Genomic DNA, 27511 nt, shown 5'->3' with positions numbered 1-27511 from the left:
GTGCGTTGAGGAGGGAAAAGGAGGAGTCGGTCCGTGAAAAGTCAATTGTGTGCGTCAGGTGACGAAAGGCCGAAGAAAAATGTCAGCGGCGTCGAAGAAGCCCAGCTGAGGGCGGTGCAGCAGGAGAGAAAAAGGGGCCAAAGCCGCTCGGATGTCTGAATGGGTGGTGTGTGCTCGTGCCGAGGTCGAGGCAGTCAGGTCAACGCTGGCTCGATCCTCGATCGCGTGATCAGCCAGGCGAGCGACGAAGACCAATGCCTGCTGTACAAATTAGCCAACTACAAGAAGGGCGGCGAGCTCATCGACGCGTACAATGTAGGCGGCCAGGGCGAGGTGGAGAAGCTGATACGCGATAAGTTCGGCATGCTGATGTACGCCGACGGCAAGGGGCAGACGATCAATCGCGCCGAGTACCTCAGATGGAAGTTTCGCGGTCTGGACGAGGTGATACTGCCGATCGAGGCGTCGCTGTCGAGATTCGACCCGCTGTCCAACTGGAAGGACCACGAGGCCTGCTGGCAGATGCAGTACCGCGGCTCGTTGGGAGAAACGCTGCTGCACGTGCTCATCATCTGCGACACGAGGACGCACACGAGAATCGCGCGGACGCTCATCAAGTGTTTTCCACGGCTAGCCATCGACGTGGTCGAGGGCGAAGAATATCTGGGCGCGAGCGCCTTGCACCTCGCGATCGCCTACGCAAACAACGAGCTGGTGCAGGACCTGGTGGAGTACGGCGCGATCGTTTCGCAGCGAGCGATCGGCTCGTTTTTTCTACCGAGAGACCAGCAGAGGCCCAATCCCGCCAAGAGCACCGATTACGAAGGACTCGCCTATCTTGGGGAATATCCTCTTGCTTGGGCTGCTTGCTGTGCCAATGAGAGTGTTTATAATTTATTGCTCGATTCGGGAGCTCATCCTGACGAGCAGGATAGCTTTGGGAACATGATTCTGCACATGGTTGTTGTTTGTGACAAGCTGGTATGTATTCGTTCACATTACACTCGTTCACTTTTCTGCCGATATTTACAGTTACATGCTTTTCTTCTCCTGATTCCACCAATTTCTTTTAAAGCATACGTCTTTCGTTTCCGTCTGTCGAATCATTACAAACTTGACTAATGTTGTTTTATTAAAAAGATTACTGCGGAGCAAAAGTTTTATTATTTACGCGAGAATACAAATTATAGAAATAAATTTGCTAAGCTTACTGCGTCATAGTTGTATTAACGAAATCGTAAGATTGTAAATGATCTCTTTATGACATATCGGCACGTATTTAATTACGTTAAAATAACAGTGACATATGAAACGCACCTGAATACATAACGTGCAGTAAAAACCTGGATAACAAACGTGACAAATATAGCGTACGTTACTACGATAAAACTGCAAAAAACATTTTTGAAATTTGTCAAAAGCACAAGAGAAGCTACGTAAGAAAAATGCAGACTATATTTCTTTACTGAACTTACTCGTAGAAATGTATCTTACCGCCTAAAGTTGCACGGCTAATTATAAATTCTCGTCGCAGAGGACACATTTTTCTTATAATTAAATTTTCTTTGCCCTCCCGCGGGTGAAAAAAATGTGACATTTCAGAACTTTCAACGCCGTTGCTCAAAAAAACATTCCGCGGTGAGAATTCGTGTCAATTATTGTCTGCCCACCTGAAGATTAAGTGTCCATGAATTTCCGAAAAAAAAATCTCGACTCGCGGTCCTCTGCCCAAGTACGGTCGTGGATGCATATATGCCGTCGTAAAAGAAGAATATCATAATTATAGCGAAGGAACTTCGTGAAAGATTGATTTTTGAAGATTCGTCATACGATCGTTCTTTCAAAAATGCTCGGAACTCGACTTGTTGACCATGAAAAGTAAGGCTGTACTCGAACTATGTACGTCGCTTAATTGAAGAAGTCCTATATACACAAGTTCAATGGTATTGATTTATCGAATATACGATGAGTTTATCGCGTATTCAGCTTCGCCAAAAATGAAATCTTGTTTAATTAAAATATCCTCATATCAGAATCAATCTCAAATAAATATTCCCGATATATTATATGAAACAACGTTTAATTTCGATCTAGACCACTCATCAAAATTTAAAGCCAACGATTCATCGAATATCCATAATATCTTCATCCCATTCATCTTCAATCCAAATAGAACCACCCACTTGAAAAATCGCTGACCCCAATAATCCAATAATGCATTCCCGTGCTGCAGCCATTCCGACCTATCCAGTCAACGTAAGACTCACCTGGAATCGAAGAAGAGAAATAAAAAATTGTACTAAGACATTCCCTCGAGAGCACTTGATTTTTTAATACACAACCGTTTGGAAAGCGACGTACAGCAAACAAACTTGTTGAGACAACAAAGTTGAGAACTGACTATGCACGGAGCGAGAATTTTTTTACGATGTGCTGTTCGTTTGTGAGGCTGTTTATTAGGTTAAGTGGCTTGATTAGAGATGAGTTATTACTCATGACTGGTTTAGGAAATAAACGTTGATGATCTCTCGGTTGACAATTGAATGTATCGTTTTGGATTTAAAGAATAAATATTGCAAGCGACGGTGAAATAATTAAATTAATACATTTATGGAATAAAATTACTGAATGACATCATATAGATTTCAACAATATCAGAATATTGTAATTAGTATCAAAGTGTTCTCTATAATTACCTTCCAGTCGATATAAACGTGTTCAGACAATACAGCGTGTATTTTGAAAGGGCTCCCTTGGCTTAAACATACATACATTTCAAAGATGTTCATTGATAATGAAAAAAAATAGAAAAAGAAAAGAAATCTAAAATACATTTGAACGCGACATCATCTCGAAGCATGATTATCAATGATAATAGTGCCTGAGGGGGGTACGTGTGTTATTGCGTAGGACATGTTCGGCTACGCGTTGCGTCATCCGAAGCTACCAGCACGCAATGGCATTGCGAACGAGGCCGGTTTAACGCCACTGACGTTGGCCTGTCAGCTGGGCCGCGCCGAAGTCTTCCGTGAGATGCTGGAACTGTCGGCGAGGGAATTTTGGCGCTACAGCAACATCACTTGCTCGGCCTATCCACTCAACGCGCTCGACACTCTGCTGCCTGACGGTCGTACCAGTACGTATTACCAACGCACCAAGACGACGATGACGATGATGCTTGACCCCAGGCCCTCGCGCTTGATTGATTTCCCGGCGGCTGCCCCTCGGCGTTTCTCGATGGATGCGCACGCACGCCGACCACCGATTGAGATTAGACGCGAGCTGCGACGCGACGCGCACATCGAGCGCGAGTATTTTCTTTTCCTCCGTTCGTAGCGAGCGAAGCGGCTCGCGATCCTTCTCTCGCAGGTAATTCGATTTTGTCGAGTCGAGACTACTGCGGCCCGAGTCGGCGAGGCCTGGAAGCCAGGCGCGCAACGCCGAGCCGCACAATGGGTCGAGCGCCGGGACACACACAGGCGAACGTTGCCAATTTCTTGGCGTTCATCGCGCAGCGAAGCCGTAATTACGGAGGCTATTTTACGAACTTTGCGGAGGAATTAGCCGCTGTCTGGCAGTTTCCGAAATCCATTATCCTTTGCTGCGCGCGCGCGCGCGCGCGCAGGACAGAGGATAAAACGGATCAAGAGAGAGAGAGGGAGATTGAGTAAGATGGATAGGATCGGTAAATATACGCGCGCGAGCGCCAACTTGTTAGAGAGATCATAAAAGTATTACGGAGCTTTGGGCCGCGCTCACGCTCCGAGACACAATGATGTAACTTTGGCAATTAAGAGAGTGCCGCGCGGGGTGGAAGTGCCCCGGCGAATTATTCGGGAATTATTCGCGGGTCTGCCCCCGTCCCCCGAGCGCGCACTTGTTTGGCTGCTTACGCACGCGATACCGTCGCCGAGAGAGACCACCACGCTTGGCTTTCGGCAAATCTCGAGAAGCGATCTCACGCGAGGGCGCGCCGATATTTTACGATCGACCGCGCGTTCCGAAGCGAGACCAAATTCGTTGTGCGCTCGTGCATTCCCTTCGCCCGTTGTGGCGAGCTCTCTGGCGTTTGTCAGTCGCTCGCGTCAGTTCGCGCGACGCACAACTACCGCTCGACGGGTTACCGTCGCTGCCAATTTCTCATGTTAAAACCTCTGCCCTTAAACTTTTATGTTAGATTTGCGGCTTGCCCGATGATCATCGCTTTGGCTTGCTTATTTACGTGCTCAATTTCACGTTCCAGACTGCAGTGACTTTCTTGGGATTTCGTTGAGTTTTCTTCTGAATATTTGTTGCGTTTTATCTTGTTGTTTTGCAAGAAGTAGACAACTTCTTTTTAATATAGATTAATTCTTCTTCGTTCGGTAAAATTGCGCGAAATACTTGAAAATCTAATGCTAAAAACGTCTATTTATTCGAGATGGGTAGTGTAAATATTTCAGTACGTTAAATTTATTACTCGAGCTGTCAAAAGCACTGAGAACCTTGTTGAGATCAAATTTCGTACGTTCCAACTTTACGCTTTGCATAGAAGCGAGTGAAAAATACAATTGTCTTATCTCGCGCATTGTTACTTTCACGCAATAATAACTTTTAATCACATATAGCTACTGAATGATATCGAATTTTGAATGTTCGAACATGTATGTACCGAAATTTTAAATTATATACGAGTAGATCATTCGAAGTTGAATATATCGAAATTTTTAATTATATACGAGTAGATCGTTCGAAGTTGAATATTCAGTTTATAATTGCTATTGTGATCTGCAATCCTATCAACGGATAATATTTTTAAGTTTCCATATTGTTTTAACGTTTGTGTCGTAAAACATTAGGTTCAACATAATATACCGTAACATTAGCGGAAAGGGAAAAGAGGGAAATCATACAACCTTGCGGAATATTTCGAACGATCAAGTTAAACGGCGCGAAACGCAGCCGATAGCGACGAGAATCGAGGGGCGAACGAGTAAAACAAATGAAGTGAGAAAAGAGGAAAAATTGAAGGAAAAGACGAGATAGAAGGATTTAGAACGGCAACAAGGAGTCGAAAACAGAATTAAAGGGGTAGAAGCAGACAGTAAAGTTTCTGCATCATTTCGCGCGCTGCGGGTAGCCTTTCTCTCTCTCTCTTTCTCTCTCTCTCTCTCTCTCTCTCTCTCACGGTTCGATTTTAATTAAGACTGATTGTTTGTAACTTGGAGCGGAAAAGAACTGAAAATCGATCTCGAGACTTCGAGCTATATATCTTTCTCTAGGCGACCCTCTCTCTCTCTCTCTGTCTCTCGCAAGCTGAAGATGGCAGTTTCGAAATTGAAAATTTTCTCTACCTTTCTCTCTCTCTCTCTCTCTCTCTCTCTCTCTCTCTCTCTCTCTCTTTCGCTTGTTTTATTATTCGGATGGAACCCAGGCTAATTATTCACGCGACTAACTAAGATTTTAATTGAAAAACTGCCCCTCTAGCACTCGAAAATTGTTTTTTTCATTTTCGCACGGCCGTTTTGTAAAATGAAGAAAAGTTTTTATAAAAATTGACAGGTATAAACGACCAGTTTATTGAATGAGAAAATATATTTTTGTTCGATTGCGTACAGCGTGCTTATTTTCCAAGCGATAAATATCGCTTTTTACAGTTTCTGCCTTTCGTTTGAAATTGAGAAACGAATTAAAAAATAAACGATCATGGCCGAAAGGATATTACGAATTTACTATACGCTGGAAACGCGTTCGAGATGTGTTTTTTTTTAATCATTGGGGAACGAAAGTAAAATGCTTAATCAAGTTTTGAATTAAAAATATCGGAAGGTTGCTATTTAGTCACTTTTATTCATTATTTGACCATACTCTGTCATTCAGTTCTATGATTCACTTAATAATTGTGTCTAGAAGTTATATTTGTGTATTGAAGAATCGAATCCGTCTCTCGCAAAGTGTAATGTTACAAATTATTTTTTACGAGAAAATATAAACGAAGACTTTTAAAAAATTCAGCATATTCGGAATGATGAAGTTGTTGAAAGGATACTCAAATGTATTTTATAAAAAAATAGAAACAGTGTATACACAACAAAACAAGCAATATTACGGAAAAAGAAATATCTAGTGCACAGCTCATGCAAAAAGGAATACGAGAATTCCCGGGAAAGCAATTCCTCATCTTCAGGCCTCTCTCTCTCTCTCTCTTTCGCCCCCCCCCCCTCTCGTTTCGGCTCTCTTTTCATCAGAGGAGAACGCGCTGCGGCTAAAAATCGCAAACAAGCAAACAGAGTTCGCATTTGCAATGCAAACGCCGCTCGCGTTCCCGAACCGCAAAACGCTAATCACGCCGAAAGCCACTAACGAGCCAAACGCGCGCGCGGGAAAGGGGAAAAAAGAGCGAGGAAGTCGAAGTGCAGCCCTCGCGCGCGCGAGTTACCTTGCTAATTGATCCACGCGCGAAACACCCTCCTCCGCAGGAAAGTGATTAAGCATTAACGAGCCTAATCGGCAGTGACATGCCGAGCGCCCGAGACGGATTGCGCGTACTCGGAGTTTAGCTTTCTACGACGACGAATATTGACGACGCAACTTGGGCTTCTGGCGCGTGATCTATTATCGAAGCTGCCACGCAAATGCTGATGGCTTCTCGACTTATATCCGCGTCAGAGCGTGCAAATCGAATTAATTCTCCGATTCGATCTGCATTACTTTTTTTATTGCAATCTCTAACGCTATTTGGTCATCCAAAAGTTTGGGACTGACTTCTTTCCTTGTCGTAATTAAGAGCGTGAAAGGATATTTAAAAAAAAGCTATATAATAGAAGGGATGTCTGAAAGAATTTTTTCATCGCTAAGGGAATGAAGAACATAATAGACGTAGAAGATTGACTTTAACGTGAAATAAATTAGGCGCTGAAATATTGAGTTTGCGATAGCGGACGGATCAAAGTATAATTAGACGTACGACAAAAAACTTTTCACGTCGAAATTCTTCCAAGAAAATCATCCATTTTAATAAAAAAAAAACCCAGTATCTCGCGAAAACATTCGGAAAGATAGTCCATCAAAAAATAAGCTAGTAGCTTGATGAGATTTTCTTGATGGTTCGAGGAAAAAAATTAAGGGCAACGGACTGTCGTAAAAAAAGTGTTGTCAATTCGTAAAAAGATTGATGCGGCAAAGTTGAGAGCGCTTTAATTCCCACCTAATCATGCGACCGTCGTGGTAGTAAGGAGGGGTGAAGAGAGAGAGAGAGAGAGAGAGAGAGAGAGAGAGAGAGAGAGAGAGAGAGAGAGAGAGAGAGAGAGAGAGAAGAAGGGTAATAACCGCCTAGGGGGCAATAACTATAATAGAGCTCGTAGCTCATCCGACAAATGGATCCTCTCTCTCGATTTTCCAACTTTTGCAGATTGGAACTCAGCCCTATTTATCATTCTCAACGGGACAAAGGAGGAGCACTTGGATATGCTGGACGGGGGTATCATTCAGCGACTCCTCGAGGAGAAATGGAAGACCTTCGCTCGGGTGGGTGAGGCTTCTTCCGCTACTGCTGCGTATGTAATATTTCGCGTTTGTTAAAAGCGCCTGTCTTTTGTACATAATGCGGCTTGTAAACGAAAATTACTTCTGGGAAAGAAGTAATGTTTGACGCCTAGAAAAAGGCTCTTCCTTATTTTTTTTTTTAATTACGTTGGATTTCTGTGATTTTCTTTTCGTTCTGTTTTCGAAATGTAAAACGCACTACTGCAAAGGCACATTACACTCGGCTTTTCATTAGACTTTCTTGTACGCGCGTTTCTCCTCTAAACGCAAGTTTGATGAAATTTTTACTTTTGCAAAAAACATATCATCCGTCGAGCTGTAAAACTTTCCCAGTGCTGTTTGCATTTTTAATTTTGCCAAGAGAATACACTATTCACCAAGCTCGACTGACGCTCACCCGACGCAGCACAGTTGTTTCACAATAAAATAGAGTATCATTGAACGTATTCGCCGACAGACAGCAAAAGAAACTCGCACGAACAACAGTGGTCGAACACGACACGGAGAGTTGCGCGCAGATCGTACGCGAGCACAATAAAGAACGTTTACCCTTTCGCAGAACCAGTTTCTCAAGCGGCTGTTAATCCTGGTGTTACACCTGACATGCCTGTCACTAGCCGTCTACTTTCGTCCCGAGGATGCCGAGGCTGAGTTGCTCGTGTGGCCCGACGAAGCCAGCGAGTACATTCGTATCATCGCCGAGATTGGCACTGTTGGCGGTGTCATTGGTTATATCGGCGTGCAACTTGGCGGAGAGTTACTCAACATCGGCTTCGTCTCATTCTTCAAACAGTTGGTAAGGCGCCACACACACGCACACTTTTTGATACGAGTCGCGCCTGCTTCTTTTATAAATGATGCGACTTCTTTGCTTTTGATAGGTTAGTTTATAGGTGCTTGGAATTCGGGCTTTTTCGGGGTTAGTCAACAATTCTTTTCACTTGTATTGATTTGTGGAGTATTTCAATGAGCATAACCGTAAATCTCACTGAAAGTAGTAAGTTAGCAGTTTGGTCAGACACATTATTTCATTTTTAAGAACGTGAAAATTTAGCTCTCTCTTGTATTCGATATTTTTAATCGATTCGGTTTCGAGTGTCCGTGGAACGATAGAACTCGCTAATTTGTCTAAAGCCACAAATTGCATATAAATAACGTCAGAGAAATTCAAGACATGCCATTTCGCTTTTATCTTTAAAATTGTAACTTATTGTACGTCAAAAGTTCGTCCATTTAGCACATAATCATATATTCTTCGAAATAAGTAAAGATTTCTTTTAAAAGAACTGTCCGTACGAGCAAAAGAACCGTTCGAACCAAACTGCAACTGTTTAATCAAGCGTAAACATGCCAATTCCATTTTCAGACTCACGAGCCGGCCAAATTCATATTCCTCATCAGCAATCTCTTGATCTTGGCATGCATCCCGTTCCGCATGTTGGGCGACAGGCACGCCGAGGACGCCATTCTCGTAGTAGCAGTTCCGGGCTCTTGGTTTCTCCTCATGTTTTTTGCCGGGTAAGCGCTTACAAATTGCGCGCGCCCTCCCCGTCCCGCCCCGTCGCCGTGTGTTTGGTCAATTGAATTTTCCGGATATGTTTGCCGGTAAGAGAGACAGAGAAAAGCCACACGATATCGAACGTGCTTCCAGAGAGGCTGTGAATTGGCTTTTGGTTACGATGGTTTACCGTAATTCGCGTGTCCTCGACGTTTGTTGAATCTAATGTATGCTCACGGTTTGACGATTTTCCATTTCCGGTAATTCCTTTTCGCTGGCGCTGCGAATCGTTTACTGGCGTCAACCGCTGCGTTTCATGGCCTTCGCTAAGACGAAAGTCGCATTATTTGCCTTTTTAGATGCGCTTCACGGACGCGCATAGCGATATCCGACGTCCTCGCGATACATCCAATTTTCATTTCCGAATCCATTGGAAATTGTGTCGTCAGCTTGGCGTCAGCTCAGATATCACATTTCGTTAGTAAGAAGAATATCTGCTTTCCATTTCCCGTTCGTTAAAGAGCGCGTCTCACGTAGCATTGGCGTAAAACTCTCCTCCCTGCTCAAACATTTCTCAGATTCAATCCGAATAATTGAAGTTGTAAATCCACCGCGGGCATGAAAACCACCATCGCGAGCAGTAGCGTGCCGCTTGGGAATTCATCGCACACACGCGCACCAGGCCACCACGCGAGAAAGAGGAAAGAAGCAAGCTCTCTCTCTGCTCTTTGCGAGAGTGAAAAAAGGGGGTTGGAGCTGCAATCCGAAAAAGGAGAGCGGTTCTTACTTAAGAAACCAGCGACGGCAGGAGATCTTGAAAGGCGAGCATTCACCCGAGCTCTCACGCGCAATCGGACTTATAACGTCGCGGACTCAAATCCGGATTTCGCCAGCGGAAATCCCAGGCTCGCGCGCGTGCCTCTGCCAACTCCTTCCGGCCAGAGCAAAGCCCCCGTCCGCGGAGAAGCCGACAAGTTTGCCGGTATGCAAAAACGCGCGCCGCGCGGTGAACCAGCTCCCGTGCGCCGCGCTCGCAATACGTTTTTCGATCGCGAGTTTTGACGGCTGCGGGCTTCGCGCTTTGACCTACATGTACATTTGGCCAACCGACCGCGAAAAAGGAAGGGTGGAGGTTTGGCCGAGGGGCCTTTTTTTCTTTTTTCGAGGCAGAACCTGCTGTTTTTGTTTATCCGATTCGGCGCAACGAAGGCAATCCCTGCCAGGTTATTAAACACGTATTCAAGCGTGAACCTTTGCATTAACGTATATTTCAAGCGGTAAGTGTTATTGTTCGCTGAATCGTTGCTGCGTGGTAAATGAGAGGAACACTTAATAACGTGCGCCGTCGAGCTCTCTTTCGAGAATTGCTCGAGAAAAGCAGTCTGCGGTTGCCGCGGGGTCATTAACATTTTGCCATGGAAAAAACAACGCTGATGTCGAGTGCACGCATCTAGTTACAGAGTAAACGTTGCTACCGCAGATAGGCAAGCTATTCCGTATTGCAGCATCTTGAAAAGAAAAATATGCAGGTGACTTTTGATAAAAACGTTCTATTAAACGCAACTACTCCGTTTGGCGAGCTGTCAATACACGGTACAAGAGCCAGTAGCTCGTCCCGCGGATCCCCTTTCATCATTTGTACGACGGGTGATGCTAATCAGTAGATCAATAATATTCTTACTGATAATTCTTTTAGCCGTCATTTGTCGATACTACTTGTCATCCAAGCGTCGAATACTGTCAAGCTTGAATTACTAACTTTTTGATCTCGTGAGTATGTAACGTAAAAGTGAACCAGCGATAAAATGAGTATCACTATATATATTTTAAGTATTTTCGCAGATTGTTTAGGACAAATAAGATCTAGGATGCAGAATTTTATTAATTAGGATCAATTTTTTGGAAAAAACAAACGATCAAAGACAATATTGAGGTTTACAAGAACGAGTTCAGTTCTAAAACTGATTATATTTCCTGACAGTACTATGAACCAATTTAAACTACATGTCTTCTCCAGTAAACTGACCATTCTAAAACATCATACTATGCTTTTATCATGAGAAATGTGTACGGAGAAACCAAACGACTATAAGGCGATTCTTATAGTTGCCCTTCGTTGTGTGCCTTAACAATTTTTCTCAGGAATTTATAAGCTTATCGATTGATAATGACGATAGACACAGAAAAAGCAGGACAATTATTATCAACAGAGAACAATAAAATTTGAAAATTTACTTGGCAATTTCAAATATAGCAGAGGTGGGTACGAGGTGCATTGCGAAAGTCCAATTGTAAGTAATGACGGCAATCATGGTGACGGCATCAACCAACAGCACATGGCACAGCATGTAATTAAAACGACAACTAGATAATCAGCCTAAAATGACAGCCGTTTTTCAAGTTGATCTCCGCCCTCAAAATACTCTAAGTACTTACTTGCCATGGGTACGCTGTCGGCGATTCCACAAATTACAAGTGCAGCCACTGCGCAAACAGGCAGATGATAATTCGCAAGTTCTGCGACGGTGGATGAAACAAACATTCGTTGTTATTCTCAGGTGTATAGCGAATGGCGAATCGTAAACCGTAAAGTTGGAGAAATCACGTAGTATTTTCGTTTCTTTGCTGCTCGTCACGACGTCAAATTGACTTTATATTAACTCGAAAATAATCTTGTTTTTGCAGAATTCGAGTAATCGAATACGTTGGGAAACCGAGTAAACATATCTCTTCTCAAGATATCGATGCTGTTACTAATTTCGCAATGGAAAGTAATATCATCAGAATAACGTTACAATTTTCCAGTAGTACAATTTTCCAGAGTTTTTTTCTCTTGCGAATAGTAGTATGTTTTCCTACCATTGCCAATGAGCACACGAGCAATATTATTAAGCAACGATCGCGCAGGACGTAGTTCAAATGTTTATTTTGTCAGAACCAATGAACGGATAAACTTTCGAACTCTGTTACCATTTTTCAAAACAAATGCGTGAGAAAAAAAATCTAGCTAACAAGCTCTTGCAACTCAAACTCGGAACAATATTTTTACTAAAGTCTGGTGAAAGCGAATCAAGGTTCGAGATATCGCGTTCGACTGAGACGAAATTACATATTGTGTACTTGTAGACCATTACGTAGTTTAAAAAAATATTAATAGCGATAGATGCATAGTGTAAATAATAAAACGCTTTTGTTCATGTAGGGTGTAGCTCAGATAAGCATCACGGTAACCAAGTATTCGGTGCACGAAGTCAAGGCGTTTTTGAGAAAGTTTTTCGTAGACCACAGATAATTTCAGGGGTGTCGATATATTGATTTAAAGCACAATTGTGCTTCGATTCACGCGGGTGCCAATGAAACTAAATAGGGCAATGAATTGTTCGTGCACAGTGAACTTGGCCATAAACTAGAAAAGTCTGCTTGTCTGTTTAATAAGAGATTTACAGATGTCGAATCAAAGTGAAAGTTCTTGCCTGCCCCGGAATGATAAAATACTTTATTTCGTCGGAAAGCGTATAAAAAAGCGATCGAAAAGGCGTTATACCCTCGGAAATAAAACTACACGGCTAGAGTAATACGCGTTTGGCCGAAACTTGATACAGCACAAAGAAAACTCGGTTAGATATGCACGAGGTGTCACGCAACTTTGCTCCCGCCGGTCCGCCTGCCACAAAAGGAAGAAGAAAAAATAATCACACACAGTCGTACGTAGAAAAACAAATCCTCAGGCGGCAACCGCGTATGACACGTAGCGGTATCCCGTGCAGGGAGTGATTTATGCAAATTGTCCACGCGCGCGCACGGGCGTCGTCACTCCCAAATTACCGGCCATTCATAAAGCACTTTCGCGCACCCGTAATTTTCCAAGCGAGAGGGAAAATCCAGAGTCTTGCGGGCGCTGTACGGCGGATGAGAGTAGCATCGCCGCGGCTGCGCGCAAAAACTGGAGCCGGCTTTTCGCAAATTGGCCGACTCGCGGCTGCACGCGATGAAAAATAAATTGTTCGGGCGCGTTTCCCTCGCTGTCGCGGGATCATGCGCGCGGGGCCCTGACGCGCGGGAGCGCCGCGCTGCACTCCACTCGCGGCAACTTTTCGCGGTCAGAAGACGCAAAGTTGGCTTCCCGGTCGTTTCGCCGCGGCCGTGGCTTTTGCGTCTGCGACGGAAAAGAATGATTTTTGCGCCGAGGGAGGCGTCTCTTGATTCCGATTTATCGTAATAATGATGCACGTCGACGGCGGTCGCGACGACGCAACCTCAATTCCAGTTGAAAATAACGCCGAAACACAAGGCAAAATGGCTCAGCCTCGACTTACTCGCTGTCAAACACCACTGAATTTTGAATGAAGTTCGCTGCGCGCGCGGAAGTACTTTGCGGAGTGAAAGTTGTCGCTCCGCGCCCGTCGAGTTATTCATCACAATACGTCAGCAGTGCATTTCCAGAAAACGAGCTGGTTATGAAAATTCAAAATAAGCGTCACTGTCGCGGAACGAAAGCGAGTACTATGCGTCCGATTGAAACGGGACGAGCCCAAAGCAAAGTCGCGTCGCTCGAGCAAAACAGCGGCGTAGGCTTTTGCAGGCATTAAATATGCAGGCGTGCGTATCGCGGAGAGAGAACAGACATATATCCCAGACGTAAAATGCGGAGATCAAAACTGGGATTATCCGGGAGTGCTGGACGATAAAATTACGCGAAGCGCGCGCGCGGCAGCAACAGCTTTCCACCGCTCATTTGCGGAATAGCCTCTTTCGCGATGCTAATGCCTCTGGAAAATTTCCTAGGAAATTCGGACGAGTTCCATCTTGTCGCACGAGGAGTCGCGCGCGTCACGTGGAGTGTCTTAACCCACATTGATGTCAGGGCTTTTAACTTATTTCCTGTTCTTAACTTGAAATTTTTTTTTTTTTACGTTGGGTGAACCGAAATGTCGGCTTCATTCGATTGCTTAGCGCTTTGTTCTTAGAAGTCTGAGAATCGTTTCGAGAATAAAATTCTTTATAGAGAGTACTTAGTAAATTCAATGAGATTTTTCATTATGACGCAGGAAATGGCAGGAAAAAAGTGAAATGCATTCTCATTATGAGAGAAATGGACGGTAACTCGATTGACCGGCTTCTCGCGTTGGCTAAAAGCGGAAAATCCTAATAATGAATAGCAGTAGCAGAGGCACGAATATTTGTCCTCCGCCCCCCGTTTTTTTCCTTCGCTGGAAAATAGAGCGAAAAGCCAATTAAGCGAGTGGCGATATGAATTTTGCGAGGGAGCGACTAGGCAACAATACGATTTGCAAGCTTTAAAAGCTGCGCCGGCCTCGGGCGTCGCGGCAAGATGAAAATAAAAAAAAAAAGAATTTTTTTTTCAGCAGCTTTGCACGCGTAAATTTCAATTTGCCAACGCACGTATGTATATTCATGATGCGTGCGTGCGTGCGCGGCCAACTGAAAAGTCGAAATACGGCGGGGCCAAAGTGGTGACGTGCGACGCCTCATCCGCGCGCGCGTCTGCCTTTTATGGTGCGTCACGAATCGTAACTGTAAATAATTCCACGTGGATGATGGTGATTTCCCACCATGAATTACGAGCTTTTAAAATTCTCTCGGCTTTCAAGGAAATTTGAATAAGTTCGTTAAAAAAATAGGGGGCCATAAACCTACGAAAGATGCCGTGGATAGCTTAATTTTAATAAAAGCTCGCGGTTGGTCATTTAATTAGTATTCATGAGTTTGTGCTACTTTTCTCGTGAGTGGACTGCGCTGGGGAAAAAAAATAATAGAAAGAAGTGACCATCACGAGATTAATTCTGAAGAGATACGCGTAGATTTTTTTCATTTTGCTGGGAGTCTGCGTTAATTAAAGCTTTGTTTGTGCTGGAAAAAATCTCCTCGATGGTATTTGTTTGACGGCATTCAAGGTTATTCACTGAAAAATGAACGTTTGATTATGTCTTTTAAAGGGGATGCTTTGTCGTGACAATGAACCTCTGTTAGTAGAGAAACTTAATGGATTCTTTCACTATGAATTTTTTTTATCTACAGCCAACTGTGCCCGCGTTAAAAAATTACCGATGCCATAATTTTTCGAAGTCGTAGGACTTGCTGTAAAATTGCAATTTGCAAATGATTGAATGCTATGTCCCAAGAAAAACAAATTGTCCAGTGAACGACCAAGAAACTGTCGTAAACTTTGGGAGCTAAGGGGATCCCGCGATAATGCATTACAATCACCGCAGGCGAAATAAAAAGAATACTAATGAAACTAGCGCAAGCTCGAACGCGAAATTCCATTAGAACGAGGGCACGAGGGCTAAAGTGTAAAATAACTGCGGTGGTGCAGCAAAAGAAAGTTAATCTTGCGCAAAGAGTCGATAAATTGCCCAACAACGTACTTGTGCACGCGCGCTTTTATATATATATATATGTGTGTGTGTGTGTGTGTGTGTGTGTGTGTGTGTGTGTGTGTGTGTGTGTGTGTGTGTGTGTGTGTCAGCGAGGGCAGAGGTCGTTATCGAGCGGCGGTGCTTTTCGGCAGGCGACGCCCAAGACTCCCGAGTATAGAGCTTTAATGGCGTCAAAATAAAGCAGCAGCAGCAGCAGCAGCAGCAGCAGCAACCAAGACGAGAGCTAAAGAGCGCCGTGCGCAAATTTTTTTTTTTTTTCCATGTCGACGGCGACGACGTTGTCGAGAAGCATTATGCGCAGGGTATACACCGAGTGCTTTTTTTTTCTTTCACGCTCGAGGGTCTTTTCCGCGGAAGAATATCTGAGTTTTACACGACGTTAATGTTTCTTTTTTCTCCTCATTCAAGTCTGCGCTAAAGACGTTGCACTTGGCGAATAATTTGTCAAAGTCCAATAGAAGAAATTTGACGAGTTAGTACGGCAAAAACAATTTTTCGCAGACGATACTTGCAGTTGTCAATAGACATTTTCGCGCGCGCGCGGGAGATTATGCAGGCTATCGATAGATGTCTTATGCATATAAAAAGTCGATCGATCGGATCCCTCTGTTATGCAATCCTCCAACCGAACTCAAAACTTACTGGCACGCGCACAAGCCATAAAAAGAACTTCGCGTGATGTATTGCGACCTTTCAGTTCTCAACGAAGCAAAAACATCGCATATACCAGTCGCATCTGCTTATTCATCCCAACGCACAGTACGCAAACAAACGAAAAATCCACGCGCAAAAACGTGTAGACGTATATTCGCCAATATATGCGTATGCGATCGCCCCGGAACTTCTCTGTTGTTCTTTAGTTTGCGCGCGCGCGCGCGCGCGAGTGTGTGTATTGGAAATCCACGTGAGTTATGCACTATGACGCTGGATATTTTTGCTTTTTTTTCCGTTCTCCACTACGAAGAAAAAAAACGCTGGTTGGATATTGTCGAGAAAGAGAGAAAGAGAAGCAGCTTTGGCCGGCTGCTGGCGATGGTCCTTGGCGAAATATTACCGAACCCTCCCTCCCCCTTCCCGCGCGCAATTTCGAAACATAACTTATCGTTTAAAACGCGTTATAATTTTTTTTTGCGCGCGCTGACTGGTTATTTATCGGCTGAGTGGACTTTTTTGCTACCGTAGCGCGGCGATAAGGCTTTTCTTTTATTTTTTGTTAGCATTTTCCTTCGACGTCGATGGAAACGAAAAGTTTGATGATAAACAAAACGATTATTGTTATTGCAGCACTTTGTCCTGGACACAAATGCAACGCGTAAAAACTTTTCGGAAAATAAATAAACGAAGGAAAAAATAAACAAGTCCGAGGGAGCACTCAACAGTGATTTATTTCTACCGAGAGTCGCACCATAATGCCTCGATAAATGCCTCTACGAGTAGGGTGTATCGCGTAATTGCGATAATTCTTGTTTATCGAAGCATGCGCGTGGCGTTAGAGATGCCAGATAAGAGAAGAAGCCCCGTCTATAAGGGAACGTTGAAACTGTTCGCAGGGCAATACGTCTGACTGGTCCTTTCGTCACGATGGTCTACAGCATGATAATGGGCGACATGCTGACATTCGGCATCATCTACACCATCGTCTTGACCGGCTTCTCGCAGTCGTTTTACTTTCTCTACAAGGGCTACCCCAAAGTCAACCAGACTCTCTATCACTCCTACCATTCCACCTGGATGGCCTTGTTTCAGATAACTCTTGGCGATTACAGCGTAAGACTTTTACCCTCTCGAAGGTTTGTTTTGCGTGCCTCTTCCCGTCGTTCGAAGACGAGTCGCTTCTCCATTGCCCGGCGTCCTCCCTCTTTTGCGAATTCCCTTTACATGAACTCGCTCCCGCGCGTAAACTTTCGAAATAATAACAAAAAGGTGGCAGCGAGAACGAAAATTTCCACGGATATAGGCACGTACGGCGCGCGCGTTGCATGGTAAAAGCACGTTTACAATCTTGCGCCCGAGGCCGGCCCTTCTTTTTACGAGCGTACGTGCATCGCGCGCTCGCGGCCACCGTCGTCCGTGCGCCATCCCTCTGTGTGTTTTCGTCAATGAATTATACGTGGCGCTCGGCCGCGTGCGAGTGCTGCAAATAATTGGCGGCCCGCGTGATCCTCGACAATATGGCGGCGGTGGCTTGGCGTTCTCCGGCGCGGCAAAGACGCGCGCCCGCCGGCCCGGAATCGACACGCGGCGTATCAATTATATCGACGCGCGCTCGGCGCCCGGCCCGCGTATTCCACGCTCGACCTGGCGCGCGTATCCACGGTGTCGTTCGTCCCCGCCACCGCGCGTTCATTAGTTTGTTTACGGTGTGCGACGTCGATTAATAGCTCGGCGCTGCCGTTGCCTGGCTTCTGCCTTCGGCGCCTTCGCGCGCCTAAGACTTTCATTACGGATACCAACGAACGATCGGAGAATGCCACTGTACGCTTCTAATAATGCAGTCGAATGGGATTGGATTTACTTTGGGCGGATAACGCGGCCAGAGAAAGATTGATTAAAATCTCGAGTAATCGAGGTCAAACCTAGATTTGTACTAGTATTGATATCTCAAATTCCTACATCTTCGAGTAAAACGCGGAGTAAAGAAGCAAGAGAACAAATATGTACGTAGGTTCGGTCTTTGCTTTCTTTCTTTTTTTTCTCTCGCCTGCCTGCAGTCTTCTTCACCGAACAATCGTTCCTTTTTCGCATTTATGTTTCGTCAATCAAAACCGATGCGAATCCGAACGATTACAATAGCATTATTCAGCGAGGGCTTCGTCGGAATTATTTACGAGCTATGAAGATTTTAACCGAAGCGAGATCGAGTCTGGCGAAATGCAAGCTATTCGCGTCATTTCTACCTTCATTCGATTACGAAACATTGAACATTGGCGGATTCTTTGAATCTTGTTAGAGGCGCAAATCACTGTATATCGTCGAGCAATATTGGGCGATGAAAGTTAATGAGATTGTGGACAATTTGAACGATCCAAGTGTGTGAGAGAAGGTGTGCACTGGCGTGCATCGGAAATCGGGCGCAGCTTTGTCGCGAACGCGTTCGAAAGTTGGCCGAGTTAATTGGCTCATTTGTAGCCCGATATGCACTCGTATTCTATTAAAAAGTCCGCGAAACTCATCGGGCATCATAAATACAGCCCTCCCTCTCCCCCCCACCTTCCTTGACTTTAACGTTAATTTCAAGAGTTTCCGCAACTTTCCGCGAAACTATTTTCGAAGCGAAATCGGAATGGCCGAAGTCAATGTTTTTTGTGCCGACGTATTTATTCGAGCCTCGCTCATTAAATCTGTCTTTTCATGCATATTTTCGTCGGGTCGATCGAATACGAAAATCATCAAGTTTCAGCCCATGCATATATACCGCCGACAGTCGCATTGTAAATTTACGAAAATAGCCAAAAAATCTTTGACGTATTTGGGTGATCGTTGTCCAGCCTTCTCGCGTACGCGCGCGCGTCTGCGTGCGTCTGCGCGCGTTATTTATCAGTGTTTGCTGACCGTGAAATTTGTCGCTTAACCATTTTTTGATAATTTATTGTTCGGGCACCGATAGAAGTATAATAGATAGTCCAGGATGTAGCCGATAAAAGTCGTGTATCAAATTTCGAATGGACTGGTGAAATTTTCCCTTTCTACGTTTTTTATTATTATCGAGCGATTGCAATCTATATTAATGAAAAATGTCACGTTTATTTTCCAGTACGCAGACCTGGCTAAGACAAGCTATCCGAATTTGAGCAAGACAGTGTTTGCCATTTTCATGGTACTTGTGCCAATCTTATTGCTCAACATGCTGATAGCTATGATGGGCAACACGTACGCGCACGTGATCGAGCAAAGCGAGAAGGAATGGGTGAAACAGGTGATACACGTTTATACACGACGACATGGATCTCGCAAAAATTGTTGTGTTGGAAAGGATGGTTTTCTTTATACAAAACGTGCGCGGGATTTTCAAAAATCGCTTTACCTCTTACCAATGAGAAAAGGCTTGAATTTTTGTTATTTGTTTATTTCAGTTGATACTCGCAAAAACTATTTCTAATTTAGAAGCACTTATACGATCTAGATTAAACACATATATCTGTTCAACCTAGACCGTAATAGTATTCAAGCGACTAACTTATGATTAACGAAGATCGTAGACTCGATATCATGCACTCTTTTAATCGGCTATTTTCGCTGCTCGCTCTCTAATAATTCAAGCCGAATCCAGCTTTATATAATCAATTGTACATTCTTTGTCCGATGGATTTCAAGAGAATCTAAACTTTCCGTCCGCTTCGGCAATCTTTCAAATGACAACCTGATTTATAATCGTTTGAAATGAAGTAACCAAGGTGAAGAAAATACAATCTCCTTTCTTATGTTCGCGCGAGCTCAGTGGGCGAAAATAGTGGTGTCGCTGGAGCGCGCAGTGTCGTCGAAGGACGCGCACAAGTATCTACAGGAGTACAGCATAAAGCTTGGCCCTGGGGACGACCCGAACGATCCGGCGAGCGAGCAGCGAGGCGTCATGGTCATTAAGAGCAAATCGAAGACCCGTGCGAGGCAGCGCAAGGGGGCCGTCGCTAATTGGAAGGTGCGCCTCGACCGCTTGCTCTCCGTCTCGCTCCTTTTTCCACCTCTTACCAGCGGTTTCCGCCTCCTTGCCGCAGTCGCTTTATTTTATTATATTTTATTTTTTGATCGAGACGCGCGCCCTTCCCAAGTCGAGGACGCGCCTCGTCCGTTCGGACCGATAACGAGGAGCGTCGGGAGAAGTCGCGCGCGAGAATGCTCTCGCCGAGTGTTATCGGACGCGCGATTAAAGCCTTTGACCCCGCCAACCAGTCGTCCTCTCTCGCGCACAATCGTTTATTTCGCCCCTTGGCTATCGTCTCTCTTCCCCGCCGGGAGGCAGCACCGCAACTCATGAATATTAATCGGCTTGGTTTCGCGCGCTCTGTTGCGCGAAAAATTCTCCTCCTCTCTGATTTGCATAGAGAGTCGGCAAGGTAACTATCAAAGAGCTGGAAAAGCGCGGCATGACTGGCGAGGACCTGCGGCGCATCATGTGGGGACGCGCGTCCTTCTCGACACCGGTCAGAGCCAGGTAAAAGCAACACGAAAACACACGCACCACCTCGCCTCTTTTTATCTCGCGCCACGGTGCCATTTGCATTTCCCTCTTGCTCGAGGCAAAAGCAAAAAGAAAAAAACTTAATTATCGGCGCAGAGCGAAATTCGTTAAAACGCGCCGGATGTAAAGTATTGGAATTTTCGGACGTTTTTTTATCTCGCTCTCTTTTCTTTGTCGCTTTTGCCGTCCGATGGGAAACGTCTTCGATGGATTTACAAAAGTGCTAATTACGTTTTTATTTCATTCGGAAATTGTTGAGCAGATCAATTTAAATTAATTTTCATCCGATCCCGCGTGTTTTTTTCACTCGGACCTGTTACATTTTTAAATTGAATCTCCCGTTCGACAGTAATACTTCAGATCGCATGACAAAGAGGCGAGCACGTATTTCGTTCAATGTTCCACCAACAACGCAGTCGATCAATAAAACGACCCTCATTATTTCCCATTGCCGCGCAACAACAAAGTCCAACCCTGGGGCAATCAGTGCCAATGGTGTCAGGCGGCGCTTTCGGGGAAGCTTTGACCGCCGCCCTCGACGTCATGACCTTTGCCGCGGATACGACCGAGCAACAGCAGCAGCAGCAGCAGCAGCCAACAGTAGCCAATGGCGGACCGCCCGTTCAATCTCAACCCCAACAGCCGCTTAAGACTACAGCTGCTACGACAACGACGACAACACCGAGTACAGCCGTCACAACTGCCACGGTGGTTAAATCCAAAACTTCATTGGACCAAAAAGCCTCGGCCAAGACTGCAATTACGCCGCCTGTTAAGAAGAGTGCGACTGGTGAGGCTTGATATTGCTTTAATTATTGAAGGAGAAGTGAGTGACGTTTCTGCGGGAACATCGTAGGCCGAGAAACTATATCAAGTAGTAGTGTATGCGAATAGTCAGACAGGAACGAGTAGACTACTTTACGTAAAGATATTCTTGAGCTTTTAAAATATGACAGCCAATCTCATGAGAACTGGATCAAGCCAATCTGGAATAACATTTCTTTCCTTGTGAAATAAAATCAACGATTAAATATTTATCAACTTTCTCGCTCACTGCGCGAGAAATATCCGGTTGATATGCATTAATTTGTCAGCGCACTCTGCGACCTTTCGAGACATTAAAACATCGCCATCAAATTCTCCAATTTCGTCGAACTTTACGACGTGTACTTTTAAAAAGCATTCGCTCAAAATACACAGTTAGCCAGTGTATCCGCGTGCTCACGAACTCAAAGTTTCGTTTTTTACGACGCGCTATAACCAAAATTCAACCAGAACTCTGCGCCGGCCATTGGAAAAACGCGATGGTGGCGGTGGCGGCGTCTCCTCTCAACCGAAAATAACAGAGCGCTAAATTCACCAATTATAAATACAACACGAGTCGCGCCAATATTTTTTGCTCACGCGACTTTGGAGCTTTTCTACAATACAACGGAATTATCCGCTCGGTCGCGCGCTCATTGCCGTCGACAAATTTCCGCGCCCGCGCTAATGTATTTATTTTTCGCTTAAAGATTGTCTCGAGAGGCGATAGGGGCCTTCGCCGAACATTTGCTCGGCGGATAATTAAGCTTTCACGAAGATTTTTATTTCGACACTCGTTCTCTTTGTCCGCCATCTCGGTGGAGAATGAATTCGTTAGGGAGTTTTCCAGCAAAAGAGCTATTTACGAATTATCACTCGCATGACGCGATTTGCAAAAAAAAGATTTTTTTTCTTTTCGACGAGGAAAGAAAGAAGACATGCAGGCGTTCTAAAATTGAATAAAGACACATTGAATTTTTCGTTGGTTCGCGAAATATGATTTAATTTGGTCGTTAGGACGACCTTGTTGCATATTTAGTATCTGGCTTCTAAATATTAATCATCGGCCGCGCGCGATGGAAGGTATAATAAAGCTCTGAAATATCTGGAACGGTGTTAAGTTAATGAGGCATTATTAGACTTCCTTCACACAATAGCGCTGCGTGCCTTCGTTTGGCTTCCTATGTAAGAGGATATTTTTTTTTCTTTTCGTCCCGTTGGAAAAATGCAAAACTAAAGTTTTCGAAGTAATTTCAGCCCAAGCTCCGTTAAATTACAAGGTAATCATTTGTCTTCTCCGCAAAGTTTCTTTACATGTATCTTAGATCAGCCCTTGGTTTTTCTCTTTTGATGTAAAAAAAGTTCAAGTTCCCATTCCAATGACTTATCAAACTTCGTTAATACTACTAAACTTCCACGCAGAAATTACGCTACATTTTCAAGTTGACAAACGTACTCTCGAAAGAAGCGAAGGCTCTCAGGAGGAATCGCCCCAAAGGCAGTACGATCGGAATAAAGAAACCAAGTCACACCCTTTCAGTTTCAGCAATCGTGCCAAGTACGAGCCAAGTAGACGCAGCGACGGAGGGCCAGCATCCGAGCAGCCAAGATCCACTGCTGGACTTGATGATCGCGTCGACGGAGAGAACGGATGCGGACGAAGAGACGCTACAGCGCTTGGCCCGTTCGGCGCGGATAGCCGGCGAAAGCGCCGTCGCGGCGGCCGTCAAGTCCGATATCGATCTTCTGGAGAGACTTGCCTTGGGTGGCCTCGGCCTCGCCAACGCTCAACCCGAACTACAACCTATCGCGCCGCAGCCCAAACGAAAGCAGTATCTCGTCGAATCCAGTGACAATGACATTTGCGCAAGTACGCGTGAGATGATTGATTTTTTTTCCTGCGACGATTTGTTTTATTTCATTTCTTTTTCTGGGCCATTCTCGATCGAGCAGATTCTGGATTTCCATTTATTTTTATGGTTGGTGGGATATGGAATATACTTAGAAAAACAACTATTTTTTAGGAAGGATACATTTTTTATCTTTTATTTGTTGTTCTATTGCTTTGTACGTGGAAGCCAAACCTCATATCAGATTGCTTAGGTTCAATTGAAATTAATTCACACTGTATTAATCATTAAATATCTATTTTTGGGGAATACAATTTATACTTGATGATACGTGCACGACGTCTTCAGTAAACATGAAGCAATGGTGCTGCTTTCAATAATTGTGAATTAAGTTTCATTGACACCGAATAGTGGGATTCGCAATCTTATAAAAGAATCCATGTTTTCGTGTGTACTTATATTTTACGAATGCCACTATTTCAATTTTATGAATGTTTCTGTTTAAATAAGTCATCATAATTTTGAAACTGAATGTGAAATCTAAACGGCAATCTTACCAAAACACTGATCGTATGAATAACTTCACGATATTTACCAAGTTTTCATCTAAAAATAATGAAACAATGGCCGTTTCACTAACGCTTGTCATCTTTCAAGACATCGATATTTTTCATTAAAAAATCCTTACGCGAAAACTCGGATACGCCATTCTGCCACTCAGCAATATGTTTTTTCGATCTTCTTCTTCTTCTTCTTCCTCAGTCGAAGTACGCGAGCGGGTATTTCAATTCATGCATTCGAAATAGCCAGCAGATTTCCAACGGCACAGGATGTATGGAATTTCGCTTATACATGTGTTTCCAAGTGTACTCGCGCTTTCTCTCCTCCCGCGTATGTGTGCCCATCAATGTTCTCAAACTGCTCAAGATACCTCTCGCGAGCAAACTTCTAGCACTGAGCAGAGTTGGCTTTTCTCTGTACTCGAAGCCAGTCAAATATTTCGCGGGGAAATCTGTCGATTTATTACCTTCTCCTTTTTGCTTCGTTCGAGACTTGAAACGCCTATTGGTCGAAAAATTTTCTTTTTGAACCGATGTATTTTCCTTTTACATTTACAGAGATCACTTTTTTAACATAGTAGTATCTGAACATGTTGTTTTTACTAAGAAAAATTAATTAGATTTTTTTATTCCGCAAGTGTTACTAGTAAACGAGTCTTTTATCTTCACAAAACTAATTCTCCCGGCATTTGTTTGCTATATCCTTTAGTTAAATTATAGAAGAATGCATTAGTTTGGGATCGTTATTTGTAGATAACTAATCATACGATTAAATAATTTCCTTTCAAATATAACGCTGAGCTGCGTATTTACTTGGACGTGCCGCGACGATTAAGTTCGAAAAAGTAATATTCAAATTTTCCTTAACAAAATCGGAAAAATAAATCAGAAAAAAATGTTTAAAAAAATAAATAAAAACTTACGAACGATTTCTGCGGTGGCTCGTATTGTAGATAGAGCATCGAACTTCTATGCGGAAGGTATTTCCACTGTGTACCTCTGACTTCTTTCTTCCAAAAAGAGTAGGTTTCGAAATCAACACAGTAGTTCGAATTCCACTGGCCAATAAACTGTAGGTCCAGTATCTGAAGGCGAACCTTCGTTTACTTTCGTCACAATTGTAGAAGCTAAAAAGGCATGGATAAACTTCCCTACCACACATCGGGGTCAACGCAGCGATGGTGGGCGAGTCCCCGTCTGTCTCCAGACCAATGTGCTGATACGCAACCAATAACTAATTACCCTTTCCTTTCAAATATTACGCTCAAAGACGGATGCACTTTGGCGGGAGCCTTCATTCCTCATAAGCTCTTTAGATATACAATTAGTAGGCTGCAAAATGTTATTTTTTTTTTGCATTCAATTTTGTGACATGATTTTATAGCTTTCATCATTTCATCTTTTTTTTTATTTCGTAATGGTGAAAAATGTAATGATTATCATGATGTTATATCCAGCTGGCTGGATGTATTTTTTTAACGAAAAAACGTCACAATAAAAAAAAATATTTATTTCTGTTTTTCCAATAAGTATACTATCGATTCCGATGGTGACGTTTTTTCTTTATTTTTTTCGCAAAGAAAAATAAATATTTCTTCACTTTTTATATTGACGTACAGAAAAAATGCTGAGTTAAACCGAATTTTTTGTCGAAGATCTCTTGTGAAAGTAGCGTACATAGTTATAGAAAACCGTAGTTTTTTGAGAGTTTGAATAAAAAAGTCATTCAATAAACCATGACGTAAATTCTTATTTTTTTCTACATAGTCGAAACAACTACTATCGAAACTTGACATGATTTTTTTCCCAGTACTTGTTGTCTTTCTCCAAAAGATGATTTGGTGAAATTGAGTACTATTGAACGCCAAACTTTCCAAAAGCACTAAAGTAAAAAATACTTTCAACTTGTGTAGCATCGGAAACGCATACATTCCACTCGAGCAAATTCTCGCACAAGAAAATCGTAAGCAGCTCAATCTCTGACTATCATAAAACGCAAAGCTCACCTCTAAATCATCGCTCGTACAATAGGCCCTGCATAAAGTGCTTTCTACGCGTATATTTCAGACGAGGGCCAACTGGGTTTGGAGGCACGACTGCGTCGCATCAGGTCAGCGAACAGTCGCAGGAAGTCCGGCCAGCAGCAGCAGCGCAGCATAGACGCGAGCTCACTGTCGTCCCTCGACAACGATACTTCCGGTTACCGGCCACTGGTCAACGAGCCGGACGTACCTACGCTTCTGCCTGCGAGTACTAACCTCGAGGACAATAAGAACGGGAAGCAGCAGCCGCAGCAACGCAAGAGGCCCGGGACAACCGCGAGAAATCGGTACCCATCCCTTTCCATTTATTATACCTTCTCTTCCACCTAAAAATCAAGCTGTGCGCGTTTCACTGTCAACTCCAAGATTTTTCGTTCGTCCGACCCGTGCTATTCATCATCGTATCTCGCGTGTGTGATTTATCGTGTCGGGATGTGCGCTCGTACACTCGCCTTCGCGAAAGATCGTTTCGCAACGATCTCCCTCATTTGCAACTGATTTCTGGCAAATTTTAACGGTCTGGCGCGAAAAGGAATTCAGTTGTCTACCCGAACTCGAGTTGTACTACTAAAATTGAAATATTTTTTTTCTATTATTCGCGTCAAATTTAGCAGTACTTGTGATTTTCACGTATCAAAGTTCCCGTTGGATGTCTTCTTTCACGAAAAACACATCTAAGCACAATAACTAACATCGAGATTGTTTCTTTCTTTCATCATTCCCAATAAATTACTCACCCAATATGAAAACAGCACTAAATCGAAAAATAATCTCGCAAAGACTCGTAGTGCTGTAAAAACTTACTGTTTAACGTTCTCTTATTAACTCTTCGTTGCAGGGTAGCACCAATAGAGCAAGCTGAGCCAGCAGCAGTAGCAGCAGCAGTAGCAGCAACAGCAGCAGAGCCGGACGTAGAGACCGTCGACCCCTTGGAGCCCTGGAGCACGCGCGGCATCAAAAACATGAACGCGATACTCGCGTGGAAGGATGAAGAAGCTACGGGCAGCCCTTAGATCTTCTCCTTTTGTCTCGCCAGAGAGAAAGAGAGAGAGAGACGGGAGAGAGCTTTGCAGATAAAGATCCCCGGAAGCCGCGCTCGCTTTTATTTACTCGCAAAAAAAAATTCGAGCTCAAAGACATCTCAGTCTTTTTTTGTCGGCGTCGACGACGACAAAAGCCTACTGGCATGAGCTATATTATAAATTTCCTTTTTTTCTTCTCGTAACGTCAGATGATCTGGTTATTGTTTTGAATCTTGAATTTTCTCAGACATTGCGAGTGACAGATTCATGTTAGAAATGGTTTTTTACAAATAATTGGTTTGTTTTCCTTTCCACGCAGAGAAAATAAGAATTAACTGTGCCTGTTGTTATGTTCTCATTCAATTTAAATAGTTAGCTGATCATTATCACTAAGAATAAGCGTAAAACCTTTGATAAAATTAAAAATATTAATTGAACCTCTACTTTTTTTACGAGCAATGAGTGTAGCCCAATTATAAGCAGCATAAAAATCGCGAAACATAAAGGAATCTAAGTTTTCATAATTACAGCTGTATAAAATCCGATTATTTTCTTTGGAAACTGTAAAGCTCGATTTACCGCTCTATTCATAATGTACAGTACTTTGGGGAGAGAGAAAGAGGGAGAAAATCGT

At 43.7% G+C, this 27511-nt stretch overlaps 1 protein-coding gene across 1 annotated transcript; it reads left to right on the top strand.

Annotated features, from left to right (window-relative positions):
- On the top strand, positions 1-27227 carry LOC131672826 (uncharacterized). The gene is made up of 13 exons (XM_058950313.1): positions 1-981; positions 2911-3136; positions 7391-7506; positions 8084-8320; positions 8891-9042; positions 16974-17190; positions 19178-19339; positions 19862-20059; positions 20463-20572; positions 21067-21389; positions 22944-23273; positions 25881-26142; positions 26694-27227. The coding sequence occupies exons 1-13, from the start codon at positions 160-162 to the stop codon at positions 26866-26868; spliced, it is 3330 nt and encodes a 1109-aa protein (XP_058806296.1). The 5' UTR covers positions 1-159; the 3' UTR covers positions 26869-27227.
- The last annotated feature ends 284 nt before the right edge of the window (positions 27228-27511 follow it).

Source organism: Phymastichus coffea, unplaced genomic scaffold (genome assembly GCF_024137745.1).
Source record: "Phymastichus coffea isolate CEN01 unplaced genomic scaffold, Cenicafe_Pcof_1.1 PCOF00159, whole genome shotgun sequence".
In the NCBI taxonomy this organism is placed as follows: Eukaryota; Metazoa; Arthropoda; class Insecta; order Hymenoptera; family Eulophidae; genus Phymastichus; species Phymastichus coffea.
Note: the sequence above shows the minus strand (reverse complement) of the source record. Positions and strands in the feature narration are given on the sequence as shown.

Bases quoted from the DNA above. Each gene is read 5' to 3' on its own strand.
- LOC131672826 (XM_058950313.1), top strand. From the start codon at position 160: ATGGGTGGTGTGTGCTCGTGCCGAGGTCGAGGCAGTCAGGTCAACGCT. The intron at 9,043-16,973 runs GTAAGCGCTTAC...AACTGTTCGCAG, and splicing joins CTCCTCATGTTTTTTGCCGG to GGCAATACGTCTGACTGGTC. The intron at 21,390-22,943 runs GTGAGGCTTGAT...ACACCCTTTCAG, and splicing joins TGTTAAGAAGAGTGCGACTG to TTTCAGCAATCGTGCCAAGT.